Source organism: Gobius niger (assembly GCF_951799975.1).
Source record: "Gobius niger genome assembly, chromosome: 14".
In the NCBI taxonomy this organism is placed as follows: domain Eukaryota; kingdom Metazoa; phylum Chordata; class Actinopteri; order Gobiiformes; family Gobiidae; genus Gobius; species Gobius niger.
The window spans coordinates 7,389,517-7,412,864 of record NC_136865.1 but is presented as its reverse complement, the minus strand read 5'-3'; the positions used below and the strand labels follow the sequence as shown (position 1 = coordinate 7,412,864).

At 43.5% G+C, this 23,348-nt stretch overlaps 1 protein-coding gene across 1 annotated transcript; it reads right to left on the bottom strand.

Moving 5' to 3' along the window:
* Positions 1-304: 304 nt before the first annotated feature.
* On the bottom strand, positions 305-22,187 carry col28a1a (collagen, type XXVIII, alpha 1a). The gene is made up of 35 exons (XM_079570318.1): positions 22,061-22,187; positions 19,790-20,088; positions 18,458-18,724; positions 18,274-18,294; positions 18,143-18,202; positions 17,072-17,125; positions 16,928-16,972; positions 15,210-15,236; positions 15,055-15,099; positions 14,940-14,984; positions 13,076-13,129; positions 12,934-13,002; positions 12,799-12,867; positions 12,666-12,734; positions 12,506-12,574; positions 12,356-12,424; positions 12,215-12,283; positions 12,076-12,144; positions 11,939-12,010; positions 11,788-11,856; positions 9,517-9,588; positions 9,323-9,391; positions 9,071-9,139; positions 8,928-8,996; positions 8,801-8,869; positions 8,655-8,723; positions 8,481-8,549; positions 8,353-8,421; positions 8,198-8,278; positions 8,080-8,115; positions 7,965-8,001; positions 7,339-7,893; positions 5,144-5,277; positions 4,863-5,061; positions 305-591 (listed from the first exon to the last, which is right to left on the bottom strand). The coding sequence occupies exons 1-35, from the start codon at positions 22,179-22,181 to the stop codon at positions 419-421; spliced, it is 3,432 nt and encodes a 1,143-aa protein (XP_079426444.1). The 5' UTR covers positions 22,182-22,187; the 3' UTR covers positions 305-418.
* Between the last annotated feature and the right edge of the window lie 1,161 nt (positions 22,188-23,348).

The following is a 23,348-nucleotide window of genomic DNA, read 5'->3' as shown; positions in this document are numbered from 1 at the left end:
ATAACCTTTGTGACTTTTGAGATAAACTTCAACATGGGGAGGAGACTTCCCACCTGAACGCGATCAGTGTGGACAACAAGGACAAAGTATGTGCTAATACTGCACACACTGTACGAGTGACATAGACAGCTAAAACAAAGAGGACTTCCAGTAAGCAGAAGTCCAAACATAGCTCCAGGCGGTGACACAAGCCTGTAAAATCACTGCCAAATAATGGTTAGGCTTGGCTTCTTCTGGTATTTGTGTCTAAACCCAAACTAAATGGCTTAAACGCCATGTCCCAAAGTAAAAAGAAAAGGTTTGAAGTTAGGACAGAGCAAACACAGTGACCTCTACACAGCTGCAGTGTGGATGCAGCCTGGTGATGACCGCGCTGCGCCGCCATGTGTCCGCCGACACCCTCACTACAAACACACTGTTACGTGGACACACAGGATTTACGGCACTTAGCTTCGGACTCAAAGTTGTTTGCGTTTCCTTGGCAACCACCATACCAGAACTGAGCACAGGCGTTTGCCTTGGGATCGTAGTACCAGCGCACCACGTACTGCCGACAGGGGCCTGGGTCCAGCTGCTGCCCACAGCCCACATCTGGAAAATAAAACAAAGATCACAAATGTTTATGATGGCAGATAAAACAGTCACGATGACATCACACATGTCAGCTGTAATTATACACAAACATAACATATCTGAAGTAGTACAGTAGAGACATGTCTTTGCTCTTTAATGGGAGTCAAATCAATCCACAATCAACCAACAGGCTTGTTTTCCAATAGATTGCACTGCAAAAGTGGATTCTAAGCAAGTAAAAAATGTCTTACTTAAAAAAATATTATTATTTCTTAAAAAAAAATTCCCTCAAAAGTAATAATGTCTTGCCGAGTAAAGTTTTCTTGAGAGAAAAATTCTTTTTTTAGGAAATGAAATCTAGCCATTTCTTGTTCAGATGTATTTGCTAAAAAACATGCAATTTTTTCTTGTAACAAAAAAGAAAGACTTTTTCAGCATTAGACAAAGAATATTCTTTCTTATTTTAAGAAAAAAGAAGATCACAACAACTCTTTCTGATTCTCACAGATAGATAATACATTCTCCATCCATCCATCCATTTTCTTCCGCTTTATCCGGGGCCGGGTCGCGGGGGCAGCAGTCTCAGCAGAGATGCCCAAACTTCCCGATCCACACACACCTCCTCCAGCTGTTCTGGGGGGACCCCGAGGCGACACCAGGCCAGCTCGGAGACATAGTCCCACCAGCGTGTCCTGGGTCTTCCACGAGGCCTTGTCCCACTAGGACATGCCCGGAAAACCTCCCGCGGGAGGCGACCAGGAGGCATCCGGAACAGATGCCCAAGCCACCTCAGCTGCTCCTTTCGACGTGGAGGAGCAGCGACTCTACTCCGAGCTCCTCCCGGGTAACTGAGCTCCTCACCCGATCTCGAAGGGTGCGCCCAGCCACCCTGCGAAGGAAACTCATTTTGGCCGCTTGTATTCGCGATCTTGTCCTTTCGGTCACGACCCAAATCTCATGACCATAGGTGAGGGTGGGAACGTAGATCGATCGGTAAATCGAGAGCTTTGCCCCGACTCAGCTCCCTCTTCACCACGACAGACCGATACAGCGACCGCATCACTGCTGACGCCGCACCGATCCGTCTGTCGATCTCACGCTCCATCCGTCCCTCACTCGTGAACAAGACCCCGAGATACTTGAACTCCTCCACTTGAGGTAAGGACTCCCCACCGACCTCCCCACCCCCATAATACATTCTATTCTTTATTTTTACATTCAAAATTAAAGTGTATCAATTCCATATTAAGATTGTGCTGACATTACAGCAATGTAATGTCAGAAGTTGCTGTGCTCAAAATAAAAATTTAGTCCACAGTACATTTATGTTGCATTTAAAGAAGAGATTTAAACACAAGGTACAAGTTATTACAGATTGTTACAGAGCTCATTACATTGTACTAAATTTAGTTTGGTACAATGTATCAAGACTGTGTAAAATAAAGTGATACCAGATTTTCTTTCCCAAAATAGGAATATTTTCCTTAAATATTAGTATTTATTCAGAACATTTGGCTCAAAAATGGGTATAATTTAGATCATTTTAAATCAAGCAACATTTAAGTAAAATACCGCACAATTTCTCACTAAATAAGTATGTTTTTCTGAAATTATTCCATTCTATTTATTTGCTTAAATTTAGTGTTTCTTTCTTGTTTCATAATAAGAAAAATATTCTAGAAATAAGAATTCTTAGCAATTCTTACCCCATTGGCAGATTTTTTCCCCTTAAAACAAGACAAAATGTTTAATATTTTTCTCCCCTGTTTTTAGTAGGGTACTTTTTGCAGTGTGCTTTGAGAAATCACTCACACTGTCCGAGGTCTAACTGCTCAGTGACTAAAGTTTTTTACCCTTTGAAACACATCCAGTGATGGTCAAAGCACTTGTTTTAGTGTCATGAGTAAAAGCAAAGATACTCCGAGTCAAATAGAATGAAATAGGAACAATTACGGCTGTACAAATCCTATTAACCTTTTATCACATCGATGTTGAGGTTTGAGTGACTGCGGTAACTTCACTGCAAGGGGTTGAGGTTTTCCTTGTTTCCTCTGCTTTCCAAGTATCAAGCCTCGCGTCCTCTGGCTGCTGGTCAATCAAAAGTCCCTGCTGGACAATCATGTATGTCTGCTCCAAACTATTCTCACAGTTTATACCAAACAACCTGTGTTTTCAGACCTAAGGGTCACGTTGCAGGATCATTTTGTTGTGGAGTGGGTTTGGCAGGTCAAAACAAGCCGCTTGCCCAGGCCCACCTTATTGGACCCATTGGCCCCGGGGCTTAAACAGAATCTTAGGAGTCACGCGGTTCTGATGGATTACTCATCAACTGGTTCTCCTTGTAGATAAACTCGGTGCTGCTCCAGTGGGACATAGAGCCACTACAAGGATGCGTGCATGCGGCTCTGGAGCCGCGGGTTGCCGGCCCCCGTGATAGGCCCTTGAATACGGTAGGCCCCTGGGCTCCAGCCCCTGCGAGCCCATTGGTTAAGCTCTGCGCTTGCCTTTGCACTACCCGCAAATTATTGTATTAAGCTGCGCCCCGGGATGTCAAGATTAACCGGATTTAGGATTACTATGATTATAAAAGGACAGTTTTAGAAGCCACGGTGGTATTTAGGCCAATTATTATATACCTCCCACTTAAGTCTCTGAAATTGCTAAACAAAATAACCGTTGGACATTTTTAATATAGCACTTGAACAAAAACGGATTAACAAGCAACAGTTTTTATTGACTCCTTGCACAAAATTGGCTTTCTATCTCCTTCCTAAGATTCACAAAAACCTGAGTTCTCCACCCGGCAGACCAATTATTAGGGATTGATACAATGACTGAGCCAGCCCCCAAATGTATAGATTCGTTTATCAAACTGCTCACAATTTCATTAGAAGCGCACTTGGAGAACACGACCCAAGTCTTTTCTTCATCTTCGCATTGCTGAATTTCGAACACTAATCCTAACATCAAGCTCAGCCTGGATTTCAGTCAAAAAGAAATTCATTTTCTAGATCTCAAAATCATTCTGGATGACAGTGGACAGATACAGACCTTTATTTATCGAAAAAGTACAGACAGAAATACTATACTAAGAGCAGAAAGCTTTCACCCAAAAAACCTCATCTCAAGCATTCCATTTGGACAAAGACTTTTTTTTTGTCGGCCACTTTGGCCGGCTGGGTCGCAAGATGTCGGCCATTCACAAGAATTACCGGCCATTAACAAATACATACATAATGAACGTGGCTTATTATCAATAACAATCTACATTTAGGCAGAGGCTACACGAGTGCTTTAGTGGGTCCAAAAGACGGCTATTGCTAATGAAAAAATGACGTGAGAAAATGCAGCTGAAATCCAAATATAAAGTTGTGCGCGTGGAGACGATTGAGAGCGGCAGGTGTTACGCGGACGAAGCCTAGGCTACTCATCTGCCCTTTAACTCAGACAGAAAGTAGCCCATATCTATGACCCTCCTTATCCAGGTCTGACCACATCAGCTGCTCAGCGAGGGCTGGGTCTGTCACCGCTGAAATATTACGGAGGGGCAATCGACTGAACATGAACCCAGGTCTCCAACACCGGTAACTAAGCCGAGGCGTCTGCGCAGACTGACCGAGGGAAGCGCCTCTAAACCCGGCTACTTTCTGAGCGGCTCCAACACCGGTAACTGAGCCGAGGCGTCTGCGCAGACTGACCGACCGAGGGAAGCGCTTCCAAACCCGGCCACTCTCCCAGGAAGAGCCAGTGCAGGACAGCGCGTCAGTCTGACTGAACACACGCTCGTTTAAAGAATATCCTAATCAAAAGTATTGCTGAGTTCTTAACACTTTTTTATAAAAGTAAATGTACCTGTAGCCTAGTTCACTGTTTTCTTGGAAAATGTGACAAAGCACAAAGAGAAAATCCTTTCATTTCCAGCGTGATGATGGCGCTTCAACTGCGCTTTGAAAAATGGACTTTTTTGATAAAAACATTGAACCTTTCTTTAATATTTGGGGCTGTCTCAAAAACACTTTGTTATGTTAGTCACTGACCCAGGTGACATGTTGTATTTAATACATTTTTCTATATTCTCTCCATTTTTTTTACTGTCGGCCAATTTGGCCGATGGAAATTATTTTTAGCGGCCATTTGCTTTGCAAACCGGCTACAGCCGGCTAACGGAAACCCTGGTTTCACCTTCTTATCCCCTGCTAAGTCCTGGAGTACCCCTGTTTGTCGACTCCATTCAGAAGAGCTGATTTGTGGAGACGGACGTGACGTGGTGGACGTGTCAGTGTGGATACCTGAGGGGGCAGTGGCTGTGGGCCCCGGTTCCCCCAGAGGGGCTGGTGTGCTCCGTGCCTCTGCGTGCCTGTGGCTGACATTGTCGGGGCCCAGCGCTGAGGTGACGCCGTGTCCCGGCTTTAACCAGTTTCCTCTTGGGGCTGTGAGCGCCGAGTCCGGCAGCTGTGGTTCCGCCTTCGGACTCTGGGGCAGTGAAACCTGAGAGAAAAAAAAACATCCAGGCAATAATTTTGGCACTTCCCTCAAAAAGGTGACCCTGAGAGTTTGTCTTGAAAGTCACCCGTCTGTCTGTGTCCTGGGGTGATGTTTGTGAAGAGGCGGTGCTCCGTGCCACTGTGGGGACGATGCCGTCAGGGAGGAATGCCACTCGACTTTCATACTCACAGATCCGGTGCAGTAATCTGCCTTCTAGAGCTGCAGGCCAAAAAGACAAAGCAAATGACACTCCAGAGGAACAGTTTCACGAAAGAACGTCAAAATGTCTCCATCTGTAAAACATCCCAGTGCAGATGACTAAATCAAAAACCTCTACTTCTCCAGTATGACTGAGAGCTTACACAAACATTAACATACAATAAAAATTAAAAAAAGTGAATGTAGAGAAGTTAAGACATTTTGGGTTGCAATTTAAAGGAATAGGCCACCGTTTTTATATACTAAGATATGTTCTTACCTCACTTTAGTCGAGTTAATATATCCCCGTCTGGTCATTGTCCGCGCGCTCTGTCACGCAAACGGAGCACATACGCAGCCTCTCCCATATGTGACATAGCTCCGAAAAAGCTCACGATAGAAGCTACCAAGCTCTTCCACGTGTTCCCTATTTAAATAAAGTTACGTGAAGTGTTTTCATGCGAAGTATATTTACACAGAAATGTAACGTGTCGATTTTATAAGCAAATAAAAAGGGGGACTATATTGTGAGGCGTAATGATACGAGGAGTAAAACGTCCGCGCAGTAACTCCTAAAGGTTATTGACGGAAGTGAGCGGGGAAGTCTTTAGGAGTTACTACGCGGACGCTGTGCTCCTCGTATAATTACGCCTCACAATATAGTCCCCCTTTTTATTTGCTTATAAAATCGACACGTTACATTTCTGTGTAAATATACTTCGCATGAAAACACTTCACGTAACTTTATTTAAATAGGGAACACGTGGAAGAGCTTGGTAGCTTCTATCGTGAGCTTTTTCGGAGCTATGTCACATATGGGAGAGGCTGCGTATGTGCTCCGTTTGCGTGACAGAGCGCGCGGACAATGACCAGACGGGGATATATTAACTCGACTAAAGTGAGGTAAGAACATATCTTAGTATATAAAAACGGTGGCCTATTCCTTTAAAGCAAACTGTAAAATATATTAATCTGAAGTCCTTCCTTTGGAACCTGCTTTTATAATTTTATGTTTACACAGTCCCGATCAAAAGTTTAAGACCAGTTGAAGAAAAAAAAAAAAAAACATTTTGCATGGTTGGATCTTCACAAAGCTCCAAGTAGAACTTAAATATGCAACAAGAAGAACAGGTAAAGAGGTAAAGAGAGTAAAGCTTTTATTGAAAACAACAATAAAACTGAAATAGGCTGTTTTGTAGGACCGCATGCCTTTAAAAGCCTTGATAAGATCCAACCATGCATTTGCCATTTTCCAACTGGCCTTAAACTTTTGATCGGGACTGAATGAACAAACGAGATATGCAAAAAGTGAGAAGCTAAAATGTTGATTGCAGTGGACTGGAAAAGCATAAGAAGATCAAGTATTGGACAGTGGGTTAAACAGACGTGGCTACACTTCCTTTGGAACGCATTACATACTAAATATCCAGATACTAGAAATATCTGGAGACCTTTCATGCCTTTTGTAGAAGGCACAGACTGAGCAGTGACTAAGGGTGTTCTGTTGAATGTTTGTATGTGTTATTTTTATTTTTATTTTTTTATTATTATATGTTTTTTTTATTTATTATTGTATGTGTTATTTGAAAAATCTATCATATCGTTGGGGGAAAAGGTGCAGACCTCCCTTTTGTTCATGGTGTTAAAATACTGAGCCGGTTCTTCTTATACACATTCAGATCTGGATAATAGTTTGGCCAAAAATAACCCGTCATGTGCAGGTTTCAAATGGTTTTGAATCAGTGGTTCTCAAACTGTGGTTCAGGAACCAAAGGCCATTGGCCTGCAGCTACGGAATGAGGAGGGAAGTCTCCTTGGACCCAGAAGATGGACATGTTAGTTAGGCCCATGAGGGCAAATGGACTGGCCTTAAAATGAGGAACAATAGTGAAGTCCAAAACACCAGTCTGACAGTGACAAATGATCCAATTGAGATCATGATGTTCCATTTGTGCCCTACTCTCTTCTGACAGTCAATGGGATGGGCACAGTGGGGCCCCACAGCAGAATTGTTCTTATGTTTCTCCTGACACTACGATATCCCTCCCCTGCCTAAGTCTGTGTGTTCGTGCTCGTTCTCACTGGGCAGAGTCTGGAAGTCGTCCAGGAGGTAGATGTGCTGCTCGTCTGGGTCCGAGGCTATGGCGCTCATCTCGGCCTTGAACTCTGCGTACAGCGGGTCAGTGTGGTTCAGCACTCCGATCACAAACATCTCCACCCCCGCGTCGTGAGCCTGCGTGGCCGTCTCTTCAAACGCCATGGAGTCTCTGGGGTCGGCCTGTCCGTCTGTCAGCAGCACGGACACCTTCCGGACCCCGGGCCGCGCCCAGGTGAACAGCTGGTTAGCTGCGTGGATGGCGCTGCCCGTGAAGGTGCCTTCCCCCAGGTAGGGCATCCGGCGCACCACGGCCCTGAGGTGCTCCTGGTCGGCCTGCTGCTTCAGGCTGACCAGCACAGTGTTGATGTGGCTGTAGAGCACCAGGCCCACGCGGGCGCCCTGTCTGCTGATGGTCAGCCGCTCCATCAGGGAGGTGACAAAGTCTTTGACCAGTTCAAAGTTTTCTGGGCCCACACTCTCAGAGCTGTCGATGATGAATACCAGCTCCAGGGGGCGCTCTCTGCAGCGCACACCACAGCCTGAAATGCACAAATACAACTCAACATGATACAATAGCAATATAAGTCTCACCTCTCTGACAGCCACATACCACATATCTCTCGAATGATCTGCATCACTTGGTCTCTCTGGGGAGAAAGGCATGAGTGAAACATAAAGAGACAAATATAGAGAGATTATGATGTGACTTCTGATCAGGTCCTCACCGAGAGCCCGGCCTCTCCCTTCTGTCCTGCTCTGCCCTGTTGGAAAAGCACAGATTCAAACACAGACTCCCACAGAGAGCTGAACAGTCAGTGTGAATGTAACCATGGGACAGGTCACCATTGGTCCTGAAGATCCATGCTCTCCATGGTCTCCTTTGTCTCCTTTCTTTCCCCGCTCTCCGTGGACGCCTCTGTCCCCCTGTGAGGCAGAAATATATGCTGCCGTTACAACAGCCAGGGCTACACCTGTTGTGTGTGCTCACACTACTGAACCTTTTCTCCTGGCAGCCCGTCCCCTGGCTGGCCCCGAGGGCCCGTTGGCCCCTGAAAGCCTGGCTCCCCCTGATGGTGAAGATGGTGATAGGTCAAGCCTGTTACAGAGTGGTGACATATACATTTACCTTTGAGCCCTGGATTCCCTCTCCTGGAGGCCCTGGCATCCCTAAAGGTCCTGGCTGCCCAGACGAGCCCTAGTTGTACACAGGATCATTTACATGTCTGCACATTAAGTTACGCGCTTCAAAGCCTTTTGATAAGCTTAACAAACACTACCATGTGCTGAAGAACCCACTGACCTTTGGCCCAAAAAGACCAATCCCGGGAGGACCCATAGGACCTGGGACCCCTGGGAGCCCTCTGTCACCCTGAAAGATGGATCAGAGTCAGATGAATTGGACGTGTTGGCTGTCTGCTGAGTGTACAGTATAGAGGTTTTGGTCACCTTAGGTCCATGCACGCCTCTCCCCTCTGGTCCCGTGTCTCCTTGTATCCCCGGTAAACCCGGCAACCCCTGCAAAGACACACTTTAGCACCGATGCTCAGTGGCTTTGGTCTGAAGCATCTCTTACCTGTGGTCCAGGCAGACCCTCGCCCTTCATCCCGGGAGGACCCACAGGCCCAGGGCCCCCTTTGTTTCCCTGGAACACAGACACTTTAACTAAACGCACAGTTAGACTTCGATGAGGCTAAATCACTCCGTGGATGAATCTACCTTTGGCCCAATGATTCCAACTCCCGGCTCTCCAACTGGTCCCACGGGCCCCACTGGTCCTGGGTCGCCCTGTGCACAAGTCACTGTAGTGTAAGAGGGTGAACGTATAAAAGCACGCTCTTTTAGTCACAGCCTAATAGTAAACAATGCTGTTTGACATTGCTTCCTTTTAGTAAATAAATGAATTCTTATCTTGTACCTAACTCTGAACAAAAGCCAAATGTAATGAAAGGAGGAGAATAAGAGGCTGACCTTTGGTCCTGAGACTCCACGGCCTGGCGCACCAGTAAGCCCCACCATCCCCTGGCTCCCAGGCTCTCCCTGAACAATGTTCATTTCATTTACATCAATATTTACAAATGGAAAAACATTGGACTACAGTAGGAGACTTAAAAGTAATGTCGGGTGGATTAAGATTTACACCAAAAAGGACCAGCAGAGCAAACCTTGGCCCCTGCAGGTCCCACTGGCCCGGGGGGTCCTGGAAGTCCTCTTGCCCCTCGGTCACCTTGGTCACCCTGTGAACAAACGACATCAGCTGAGACACAGTATTAGGAACCGGCTGAACTGATGGTTTTTAAATGAAAGGATCACGTTTTAAACTGGCCTGTGAGTGATGAACCCGAGTTTAGGCAGAAATGCAATAGGTTCTCCTTAACAGTAGTCTCGACTTGGATTGAAACTGCTTCAGCGAGGTGTAACACACTGGCATGCGTCACATGGACACGAAAAACACCACAAGGATGTTGACTTAGTCCTTTATTGTATGCACAAAGTTTTATTGGTGCACAAAGTAAACTTAAATGGCTAACTGCACTATAGTGCTATTTGGGATGAGATCTCAAGCTGTTGAGGCCTATGGATTAACTTCATTATCCATGGGCATCCTCTTCATTATGATTTTGTATTTTAATCTTTCATACTTGCTTTTCTTGTGGTGATATACTTTCAATTTAGCCTTTGTGGGTGCTGCTCATTGCAGGTTTGTTTAGGTACAAAAAGCAGCGTTTAATGGTGGTTTCTTCTCTTATAGTTTTTAATTTAAAAAAATCCCATTTGGATTAAACTTTGGAAGAAAGGGAACTATATTCGCTATAAATTTAGCTAAAATAACAAATAATAAGGCTTTGTCTTGTATTTCTGTAAAGGGGATTGACAATAAGAGAAATACATTTTTCAAGTCTGATAAAAATTGACAATAAATGTTTTAAATTGAATTGAATTGAATAATAAAAAAAAGAAAGAAAAAAGAAAAGGCCATAGACGCAGTCATTTATCAAAGTATAGGAGTCAAACCCCCAAATTACCAGGTGAGCCAATTGGAAAATAACAATGCTGGGCATGGGGGTGGGGGAGAGATGGGTAACTTGCCCAGTTGTTCCCCTGGATTCTGTTACAGGTGTGGGTGAGATGGAGATGCAGCTCATGAGGAACTTATTATTATACTTACTCTTAGCGAGTTAGTAACAGGGGGATTGTAAGGAAATCTGAACAAGCTTCTGACTCATGCTTTGCTTACACACTACAGAACATGAAGACCATGTCAGTGAGATTAGCTGATGATGGTAGCACCATAGTCATTATGCACATAACGTTAAATACAGATAAAATACAAACACATAGCCACAAACAACAGACTCACAGAGAGGCAGTCATCCTCTTTCCACAGAGGAGTGCAAGTCTAGGATAAAAGGAACTGTCAACCGAGGTCTGGACTTCACTTCTTCTCTTTCTCTGAAGTCACCAGCTGGTTTTACTTCCTTGTAACTAGGAACAATGGCAATAAACGCCTTATGTTTGAGACAACTTCTATCTCCAGTGTATACTTTGGCTATTTCCAAATATCTGTTCTCGCGTGATACAAAAGAGCCGGGTCCCAACAGGACGATACTACGGTCATAGGTTTGATTTCTGACAACAATGAGCTGTACTATAGGGACGAGGTGAGCTGCTGATCACATGGTGCAAACAAAACAATCTGTCCCTGACTGTGGAAAAGACTAAAGAGCTCATTATAGACTTCAGGAACACGTCTGCCCAAGTTCATAGCTCTCCTGTCGAAATTGAGGGGAGTTTGAAGTTTCTTGGAGTTCATATTTGTGAAACTCTCTCTTGGTCTCTTCACATGTACGATCAAAAGTGTTCTGACCGGGAGTTTGCTGGTGTAGTTTGCTCACGTTACATCACACGACCACAGCCTTCTGATGAGGACAGTTAAAACTCCATCTCAGATTATTGGATCCCTCTGCCTCAGATACAGGACCTGTACACTAAGCACTGTGAGTGCAGGAGCCGAGTCATCCCACACATTCCCCTTCAGGGAGACGTCTGCGGAGCCTCGAAACCCAGACTTCTTATCCTTTTATATCCTCAGAGAGTGAGGCTCATGAACATCAGCCTAAAGGAGAGCTGAGGTTTTCTGCATTGGCTGTTGGAATTCTTTATTTGTAATGTATTGATGTTTTTCTATATGTTTTACTTGTTCAGCGGAGAGAGTGCCAGGACAAAACTATGTCATTGCTTTTGATACCTTGTACTTGACGCATATGATGATAATAATAAACTTGAACTTGAACCTGCAGTGGTCAGTTTAAACCAATCCTAGCCTTCAATCCTCCACCTTTCCTTCAGTCGCCTCATAACACTGGCCTCTTTCATCATACTCTGTCATATAATGGATCAGTTACTGTATATCTCACTTCTCACACAAACCGTACCTTTTCTCCGGGAGTCCCTGTCCCTGGTGCTCCCTCCAGTCCTCGTGCTCCTGCTACGCCCATCTCTCCCTTTAAGAAAGCACACATCACTGTAACAGTGTCACCAGTAACATGGACTAGAACCACAGATGTTAGAGACACTAGAACTGACCTTGGCTCCCACGGCCCCGTCCTCTCCAGGAATCCCTGGGATCCCAGCTGCCCCCTCTGGCCCCGCCTCTCCCTGGGAGCAAAGTCATTGATGTAAAGCTGCCGCCTCACAGGACAGTGACCGTTTCCATGACTCACCTTCTCTCCAGGCTCACCCACTCCTCTCTCGCCCTGAGCACCAGGCTCACCAGGAAATCCCTGATCTCCCTGAAACAGCAGCGGCGCAGCATTACAGTCAAACTACAGAGAACCAGTGTGTGGAGTCACAGGACACTACCTTAGGACCAATGATGCCGAGACCAACAGGGCCACGAGGGCCCGTTGGACCGATGGGCCCCTGGTCGCCCTGAAACAAGAGGCACTAGATTCAGACACAGTATGAAGAAATCAAATCAGGAAGAGTGTTTAATGGCCTCACCTTGTCTCCCTGTATCCCTGCCCCAGGAAACCCCATCAAACCTGGCAACCCCTGTGCTCCAGCGTTACCCTGCAGACCCAAAGTGAGAGGCATTACATATCTACCCTCTCCATAATGTAATGTGTGTAACAAGAAAAACAACCAGCACACCTTTTCACCTTTAGAGCCTAGTCCTGGAGGCCCGCGGCCGCCCTTCGGACCCTCGTAACCTCTGTCACCCTGTGGACACATGTACCAGAGCACCACATTAGAAATACACTTGGAATGATTGAATACAGAAGAAAATGAAGAAAACACAAAGGCAGCTGACCTTAGGTCCAGGGAGACCTTCCCCCGGAAATCCCGGGGAGCCTTGTACCCCGGCAGGACCGGCTGGCCCCTGACAGGACAGTAATGCACCGTTATGGCCTGTCACTTAGTGTAGTGTAAACATGTCAACTTACAGGCATGCCCGGCTCTCCTATTCCCACTGGGCCCTGAGGCCCCGCTCGGCCTGGATTTCCTTTGTCGCCCTGTAAACCAGAAGTGACTTCACTACATAAAGTTCATTAGAACCTTCAGATGAGTCAGTCCTTTACCTTTGGACCAGGAAACCCCACACCGGTGTCTCCAGGAGGACCAGGAGCTCCCCTTGCTCCACGCTCGCCCTGATGGGACAGTTAGGACATGCTCACAGAGAATGCTCGGACAGAGGAGGACATGCAGGTATTGTGGTCCTACCTTGAATCCCACTTGTCCCTCTGGACCCTGGTCTCCAGCGCTGCCTTTCACCCCCTATAAAGAATGAATGAAAAGAACATGTTTCTATAAGTGCAGTTTGTCTCCAATGACCTCTGTCTGGACAGTCTCTGCTGCCCTCTGCTGAAAATCCAAGTCAACTGCTTTAATGTATTTCGTTAGAGCAAAATAAAGGATTATCTTGAAGACCTGTAGGGGAAAGTTCAACTGGGTTTATTCATGTTTGATTTGGAGTGAGTACACACCAGGTTATGATCTAATAAACACTATCTTCACAAACCACACAATCATCTGCTCCAGCTGATGGGACTAACAATTAGTTATTAGAAGACCAATGTTGACTTGGAAAGAGCAAATGGACAACATGTCCAAATCCTAATGGTTTGGGACAACATCTACTCAAACACAACATCCAAACAGTTGGCTTAGATGAGCCGCTATAGAAAGCGACATTAGAGGAGGATAAGAGCTAATCCACAGCTCACATTCCACATGTGCAGACGGAGCGATGGAGCGAGGCAGTGGAAGTGGACTGTGATGGGCACAAACGTGACGGCGTATTAGTTTACTTTGATTGGATTGAAGACAGTGTATGTAGCACAAGCTCGTAGTGATTCATAAGCTCATACAATCACACATTAACCAAGCCACATGGACACAAGTGCATGTGCACTGAGCTTTAGCACTGTTTAAGACCCGACTCCGAACAGGTGTTGGAGCGTTTGTAGTACACGAGAGGCCTACGCATTTGGTTCAATGCAAAGTGTTTCTTTCCCATTGCATAGGGGTGGGCAACGTCAGGCCCTCGGGCCAAATCTGGCCCTCCAGCTTTGAACCCCTGGCCCTCAATAAATAAATAAATCAGAGATCAAATGACTGTTAAAGTACTGGGAAAATGTGAAAAATACATCCAATTTTTTCCAAACAGAACACCCAATTAATCTATGTAGAGTGGGGTGGTTCACAATATTATGTATGAGTAACAGTTTTTCAGATTTTGACAGATCGTATTTTGCCTTGTTCCTGTTGACATTTTGAACATGTACCATAAACTGAGTCACTGAGACTCCAGTAAAGGATGGCACACTTTTACACAATTAACGTTCACCCAAAACAGAGACTTGTACAAGTATACAAAGATGTTGTAAGTATGATCAATAATCTCTCCCTGTACTATTAGCACTTGTGTAAGAACATTACAACAGTTCTAACACTTTTATGATGTATGATGACTTTTTCTCTTTGATACTTGTTGCTTTTGGTCTTCATGTCGTACAGATTGGTGAGATCATTAATATGAGATTATTATATTAATATGAGTTACATTCTCTCTGTGCTGTCGTTGATGACCTTCAAGGAATTCACTTTTTGTTGCAGATTGTCATCCGTGAGAATGGACCTCACATCATCAGGGTTGCACTCCTTCTGTTCATTTGGCCTTCAGTTAAACCTTCAAAGAAGCGGACTGAGTGGCGAGTGACGAGGCTCCAGACGGTAGTTGTACTGCTCTTGTAAAGTGGATGGATGCTCAGCTCACTCAGCGCTGTTATAGCGTTCATTCTTCCGTATTTAAACATTTATCGTCTCTATAATAATTATCGCAACAGGCCTGTCATTAACAAACTCAATATTGTGAAAAAGTGTTCCCTAAATGTGCAGCGACTGACTCCATTTTTGGCACAGATGTTTATGCATCAACAGGGAAGGGGAGGGTATAGAATCAGTAAGTTTGGGCCTGTCTGTCTGTCTGTCTGTCTGTCTGCCTGCCTGCCTGGTTAGTGAAATCGGTTGGTTGCAGCTCTGAAATTAATGAATAATAAAAGAGTGAGTAAACAAAAACAATCACCTTATCTCCTTTAGGACCACGGGGACCCAGGGCTCCATTTGTGCCCTAAAACCACAAAGGACACTTAGTGCAATTCAAACTCTCCCCAACGGGAAACGATGACCTGCAGCCTCACCTGCTCGCCTTTTTTACCGGGAGCACCGCATTCGCCTCGTTCTCCCTGCAAAACACTGTCATTTTCATCTGCTCTGACAAAGCCCTGACAGTGAGCTGCGGGCTTTGTCAGTAACTATAGTAATGCTGCAAAACACACGAGGATTACGCACATACCTTTTCTCCTTTGACGCCCGGTCGGCCCTGAGGAAAGGAAGAGATTGCACCCATTATATTTAAGCATTCTCACTCGACTGCACTTCACGAGGACTCGTTTCCAAAAGAAAGTCTTAAAGAGCCAACACAGGATACGTTTCCTTCATTTTTACTAATAATAATATGACACCTAGGTCAAGTAAAAGTACATGTTTAATTGTATTGACTGTGTTAGAGAGAAATACTGTATGGGGGTCTGGGAGGTCCTCCCCAGCAAAAAAAAAAAAATCACTGCCCTTATTCTGGCTCATATGTTGCCTAATACTATAGCTGCTTATCACTCATTTAAACACTTTATTGGTTTACTTTTTTCACCCAAGACACACACCTGAAAACTTAAAAGACTTGGACAAGACACAAGGTAACAATGAGGACTTGAGGGTGACTTAGACTCAACCACTAAAAGGCAGTAAATCTAACAATATAGAGTAAAATTGTGTTTAAGTCATTTTATAGTAGGGGCAACTGTTGTATTCTCTTGTTGTAGAGTGCACCTACTTTTAGCCAGCTTATGAACCTGTATAATCGCATCAACCTTATTCACGTGAGCCATCAGGATGTGTGACATATTGTGAGAGCTAGAAATGAGTTGGGGGAAACAGTTCTACCCCCACTTCCGCCTCCGTTAAAGAAAACATTGGTGTTTCTTGGATAAAGCCTTGTCACAGAGAGTGAGGTTTATGAGCACAATACTGGGGTTATCGTGTACATCAATCCATTTACACTGCACCGCGTTAGATTTTGTTTTTGATTTTATTGACCAATAGTGACCCGCTTAGGTGTCCCACGACTCAGTTTAGTCTATGGACAGTGTTTACTAGTACGCACTGACATGGCGGATTTCATTGGTAATGTTCAATTTATTTAACATTGCATCTCTATGGGTTAGGACTATAGCCAATGATGCATATGACAGGTTTTAATGCCTTGGAAAATATGACTTATTTAGAAGGATAACATCAGTTGCAAGTAAGAATTCTCATTTTATTCCAGTGAAGCAGCCATTTTAATGAAGAAATGTTGGGCAGACATTTTTTTATTAGTAGAATTTTTAAGCTACTGACAGGAAGTGACATGGATAGAGGTGAAGTTCTACAGCAGTTTGGCTAACTTCCCATTGACATAACATAGTTAAACCTCTTAAACTCTTCTTCTTCATATCAGCTTTACCCAAATCTAAAAGTTTACAGCCTATAGGCCAGAGTAACACCTCATTTGAAAGCCAAGACCTACTCAATTCATCTAAACGGCCCTTTTACCTTGCACATCTTTGCCACATCGCTTTTCGTAACTTTTCTGTTGCTCTTTTGTGCCGTTTTAGTCGCTCTTTTGTTGCATTTTCATTCTCGTTTTCGTCTTATTTCTATTTTGACACTTTTTTCATGAAGCTTTTAGATTTGGGTGAAGCCAAACTGGAGAAAATGTGCTTGGTTCTGGTGGGGGTTAAGAGGTTAACATTGTTTGCCTCTATCTATGTCACTTCCTGTCAGTGTCCGACAAGGAAGTGAAACTAGAAACGTCACAAAATCTGAAATATAATTGTTAACTATGTTTTCGCAGCGAGTGTGTCTAATGTGTCTTGTGTCTAATGTGCACTTGAAGGTGTTTAAGGTGGTTTCTGTTCACCATACAGCGCTACAACACATTTGTACAGCTCAAGAAACGTGTGAGTTTGTTACCTCGAGGCCCTCCATCCCTGGTCGTCCATTTACGCCGGGCTCCCCCTGTGTGGAACCAGCCCAGACAAAACAAGCACATCAAAGCACTGGCCGGTGGATTCTGCCTGCTACCAACACTGGATTTACGGGACAATGGAGACTTACGCGAGAGCCCTTTGGACCTGGAGGGCCATGTGATCCCGGCTCGCCTGCCTTTCCCTACAACGACAGTGCGGACACAGGGTCACGGCAAGAACATGGAGGAGGACATGGGAGTGCCCTGTCTGTGACCCCCTGGGTCTGTTGTCTCAGGACTTGACCTCTGCAGCTCCACATGGCTCAGTCTGAGGCCCCCGCCGACACCTGCAACACTTGCTTTGTGGGAAACGTTTCCACCTGCTGCTGCGGCTACAGGCCACTGTCACCGCGCTGTGCTCTCGGGCCTGTGCTCTGAAACTGCTTTGAAACTGTGCGACATTCACTCCAGTCACGGATCAAAATGAACTTGATATTTGAGTGGTGTTGCCGAAAATGTTGTCCAAAACCGGTGTTGTACTGTAGTTATTTACATGGTTAATGCTTTATAATGCCCCAAACGCAAAGAATCATGGCATGTTTCATCTGTAAGATTTGTGAACATTCAATCAAACAGAGGAATGAAGGGAAATGTTGATATTCTAAACCAAATCAGGAAAATGGGAAAGTAGTGTGTAAAATTTGTTATAAACTATAGTTATTGTGTTTTTGACAAATGTATACAATAAAAATAGTTGAGCAATGTCATTGAGCAGGTTCTGTCTCTAAGGAAGACCCTGATTAAGGTCTCTGCCCCAACGTCCAACCATTTTTTTAGATTATGTCCCACTTTTAATGGGAAAAGTTAAAATCATACATGTCCTAAAATAGTTCAATAGTTAGACGTATTTGAAGCTTTACTTCTCTAAGTCTGCAGCTGTATTTGGTGAACTAATGCAGTAAAAATAGTTGAGCAAGGTCATTATTTTCCACCACATTTAGTATCTCTTCTTTGTCTATCTCTTTTTAAGAATTGCGCTCTCTGAATGACTGACAAAGGTTTGAAAGTAACATTTCAACGTCCTCTAAAATTTCCAATAAAGCAGATTGTGACTTTCTCTGAGTAAGCAAGAAAAAGCATATTCTTTTTGAGTATATCACTCCACCATTAATCCAGTTCATAAGAGGCGTAGTGTAGGTCACCATGCTGGTCATACTTACCGGGCTTCCAGGGTGACCCCTCTCGCCTCTCTCACACAGACAGGACTTGGGCTGAGGACACTGCAGCAGACGCACGATCAAAAACAAAATGAGTAACAGCATTTGCAACTACTTTCCACAAATTGACTTACCCCATTCTTCACAATTGCATTCTGAGGAGGAAAAAAAGGAAAGGAAACATGGATTTAGTGTTTGTTTGACAGAGCAAATGAAACGCTTGAGACAGTAAATATTCCCATAAATGTAAGATACTATGGTGGCAAATGGTCTCCCTTAACAAGCAGAATGAAGCAGAATTGTTGTTATCGACTTAACCATTTCCCCGATGAGCCTGTCCCCGAGCAGCGGGTCCATGAGGCTGAGGACGTGCTTCTGCGGCGGGGCGCTGGCGATGGAGCGCAGCTTGGTGCTCATGGGCCCGTCCCCGGGCAGGGCGGACAGACTGACGGCGAACACTCGGATGTCGTGCTGCTTGGCCTCCGCCGCCGCAGACACGGCGCTGGGGCCGCGGGGGTGGTCCGTCCCGTCGGTCAGGAGCACGGCCACCCTAAGGCTGCTGGGAGACGTCTCGCGCACAAACACCTGCAGCCGACACAAGGGACATCATCACATCATCAGCCAGACGGTCCCCCCAAAAGACTAGTACAACAATGTACAATAGAGTAACTACCAAACCAACTCCATAAAGATGTTTTTTATTGAATTTCAATCAGTTTGGGGAATAGAATGGAACTCAATTGTTAATTGCTGCTTAACTTAAGTGGAAAACATGATCTGTCTTTCTATGTTCATGAACTAATCTTTATATTTGTGTTTTCCATTGTAGTACAGACGATGCCTGAAGATCTCGGATGGTTCACAGCAGGGGTGTGACAAAAACACCATTTTGCACATCGTGATATTTCGAAACACAATACAGTAACTTTTATTCCAAATTTCTGATATCGATACTGATGCTGTCATGCATATTAATGAACGACATCATGCATATTAATGAACGACATCATGTATATTAATTATTGACATCATGCCTATTGATGGTAATAAAGTTCCAATATTACAAAGAGGTTAAAAATTGCAAATGTTTCACATAGTGATATATTATATTACAGTTTATTATGTGTAATATATCGATAATCAGCGTATAGGGAGGTTATTGTTAACATGAGCCGTGTATCGCTTAACATATTATTATGAGGTGCCCAGAGGTTCCAACACCTAATATTACAAACATAAATACTTCAATATAAAACATATTTACATTTGGAAAAAAAGAATTGAATCAGAAATCAATCAATATGAGGAAACAAAAGTATGAAAACGACATCACTCAGCTCTAGCTCAGAAAGCACACTGTTCACCTACATCTCCAGGAAGTGCCCTAACGCCAAGTCCATCTGATCATTTCAGTGCTCAAATTCCCTTCACTATAAAGCCTATCATGGAACAGCTAACAGCCACTGTATTCAACGTTTTCAAAATGCTTCTCTCCACTCCATGCCCTTCGACTGTTGATTTTGCGGTCTATGATTAATCACAATCAAACTGAAAAAGTTATTTCAATGGTTGCACTCTAAACTGAACAGTCACTTTATAAAAACCCTTTGCAGATGTAATCATAACAGCAGTGGACAGTGCAGCGCGTACCTTGGTAGCGTTGGCGATGGCGTAGGCAGAGTACGAGCCGTGTCCGATGAACTTCATGGAGGCCACGCGGCTCTGGAACACGTCCAGGTCCTGCCAGTCTCTGAAGTTGTGCTCCAGGGACACTGTGCTGCTGTACTGCAGCGCGGCCAGGCGCACCCTCATCCTCCAGCCCGCGGACTGGAGCTGCACCAGGCGAGCGCTGAAGCTCGCCACGAAGTCCTTCTGGCGCTCGAACGGTGGCCCTTTGGCGATCTCCGAGCTGTCCACCAGGAACATCACCTCCACCGGGCACACCAGAGCTGCAGGATGAGACGGGTCAGGTGAAATCTCCTTGTAGGTTTGTCCTCATAGATTTTGGATGGAGATGTCACCTCACAGTTATCCCAAAGGTTAAGATGCTTTCCACCACATCACATAAAGCAAAAGAAAGGAATTACTGCCATTAAACCCTTTAAATCCTAAAGTAATGATCAAACTTGGGGTCCATCATGGTGTTTATTTAGGAAAATTACACTGCCTGACCACAAAAAATGTCAACACAAAAAAAAATTCACACGCTCTCATGTCTGGTTGGAGCACCTTTAGCTTTGACTAAAGTGGCATTGGTTCAATAAGCTTCTGCAATGTCAAAAGATCCAGTGGTGCATTCATTCACCAAGATGTTGCACACTGCAAAAAGTAATCTTGAACTAAGTAAAACTTATACTTTTGTCGTTCATTTGATAGTCTATTTTCAAGATATCTGTCCATGGGGCGATATTTACACTTAAGTTAAGAAGAAATCACCGCACTCAAAACTTGATGAAAAATGTGCTTGAAATAAAAGAGTTGTAGGTATTTTATCTTACTTTAAGTGTACATATCTTGCCCCATGGACAGAGATCTTGAATTAGAGTCTCAAATCAAAGGCAAATTTACTTATTCCAAGAAGTTTTCACTTATTTTTTTACCCCCCCAACGATTCTCGGTAGAGTTAAGATCTGGACTCTGGGGCCGCCAATCCATCTCTCCTGAATCTCTCTTGAATCCTGGCATTGTCATGGTGGGATGGTGTTTTTTTATACATTTAAAGGCACTTGTAACTCGAGTTACTTGTAATGTACAGTGGGAAGAAAAAGTACGTACACAGTTTGGAATTTCACACATTTCCGCCTAAATTGCTCACTAAATGTTGTTTAATCTTTATCAAAATCCTAAGAATGAGTAAACAGTGTCTGCTTAAACTAATACCACCCAGACATTTACATTTTATCATATTTTTTATAAACCATAACTATAAACACTCACAGGAGAGTGTGGAATAAGTAAGTACACCTCCCGAATCTCACTGAACTGCAGCAGTTCTGTAAAGAGGAATGACCAGTTTAGGCAGAAATGTAAGAAATTCCAATTGGTGTAATTACTTTTTCTTCCCACTGTGCTTGTAATGACTAATATATTACCATACTTTGTGTAAGGCAAGGCAAGACAAGCTTATTTATACCGCACGCCGCACATTTCACACACAAGGCAACTCAATGCTCCTCAATGTGTAAGTAGTATTTTATATTCCTTATAAAATAATATGTAAAATAATATATCCTTAATATGTGACCCTCAACACTGCTTCTGAAATTGTGGAAATAAACTAAACTAAACTGGGTAGAACTGGGATCAGTATGGGTAGTGTACAATCATGACTATACTTATCATAAAAATTATTGTCATGTTTTTGTGCTAAATATTCTAAATAAGGAATGTGGGAGTTAATCTATTGTTTTCAACATCAGGTCCAAACTCAATCAAATTTTAAATAGCTGATAATATTTGACCCTTCTCAAACGTTGATGCCCCTAGACTTGTTTTGTGCTTTATATTTCGACTATTAAATGTAAATCGCACTTGTAGCATATGACAAAAAATATTATTGGATTCTTGCTGGCCAATATGTGGGTATTTTACAATATCGACTAACGGCCGATATAACACCGATATAATTTGGTCTAGCTTGTACACATCTGAGGCTCTGATTGTATTTTATATGTTGCAGACTTTTGCTTATAATTTCAGGACCATAAGAGATAGACAGACATTTTTTTTATTTTGGAATCTGAAGCCTCTGAAGTATCTACTAAACATGAATGTCCTGAAATCTGTTCAACACGGACACATCATACACAGGATTATAGACATTATAGACACATCGGCCTTAGAAAAACACTATCGGTCGGCCTCTAGAATACTTTCTACATTGCTCAGGAACAACATGAATACTTTCGTAAGGACACTGACCTTTAGCTTCGTTCACCAGCACTCGGTTGTCATCTCTTTGTCCTTTCCGTCTTTTTTGCTGACACAGGATGAAATGTGACAAACTCAAAAGCAGAATGAGGGAGTTCAGGATCTGGCCCATGGTGGTTTGAAGTCCAATACGTGTGAGCCTAGAGGAGAACCACACCAGGGCGTTAAATAGATTCAGGTCTCAGCGAGAAAACTGCAATAACTGCATATAAACACAAGAGGGAGACAAACTGCCCACACGCGGCAAACATGATGTAGGAAAACTGGGATGTTTTATTCATACTTTTGCACTCAAGCTCTTAACCCCCGCTGTAACCGAGTGCATTTTCTCCAGTTCAGCTTGACCCAGATCATTTGAAAGCTAAGACCTACAAAATTCATTGAAATTGATATTTTTCCCTGCGTTGTTTCCGTCACTTTTTTGTGGCTCTTTTGTCACTTTTTCCATCACATTTTGGTGCCTTTGCTGTGGCTTTTTTTAATTTTTTGTTGCGTTTTTGTCACACGTATTTCTCATTTTTTTGTCACCCTTTTGTTGCATTTTCATCCTCGTCTCATTTCTGTCGCTATTTTGATGCTTGTTTTTCAAGAAGCCTTTAGATGTGGGTAAAGTCAAACTGGAGGGAATTGCGCTGGGTTCAGGTGGGGGTTAAGAGGTTAAGTTCAACATCAGTGGTGTAAAAGTTGATTCTTTTGATTACTGCATTATTTGAACTTGAACCAAGTAAAGATATTCACAAAGTTAAAATGCATTTATCTTGCAATAAACTCACTGAACACTTGCAGTCGGTGAATCTAAAAGCTGCACTAAAGTAGTTCTAATCAGAAAACCCACAATAATAAAGTCAGAAAACATTTGTTTCAGTCTCACCCTGATTCATTACAATAATAATAATAAGTCTTCATAAACAAAATAACCCAACTCTTTACGTAGTTTTCAAAAATGCATGTAGTTAGTCCACTATTTCTCCCAGTTTACAATTTACAATAGTAACAGAAGCAGTTATTTTTGGGTCATTACAAAATAAAAATAAACAATAGGTTTCCAGTAATTGTATGACACTTCTTATAATCTACAGAAGAATAATGAATCAGTCAAAAACACTTATTCATTTATTTATTATTTATTATTTCTTAAGATTATAAACAAATATGGGTTTTAATAATGTGGTTCATCAGCGAGTATTAGACAAGAATCTCTATACTCCATAACTCCAACATTTTATCAAAGTATTTTGTAAAGTCACTGGACTGACTGTAGACCTGTCGACTTAAAGGC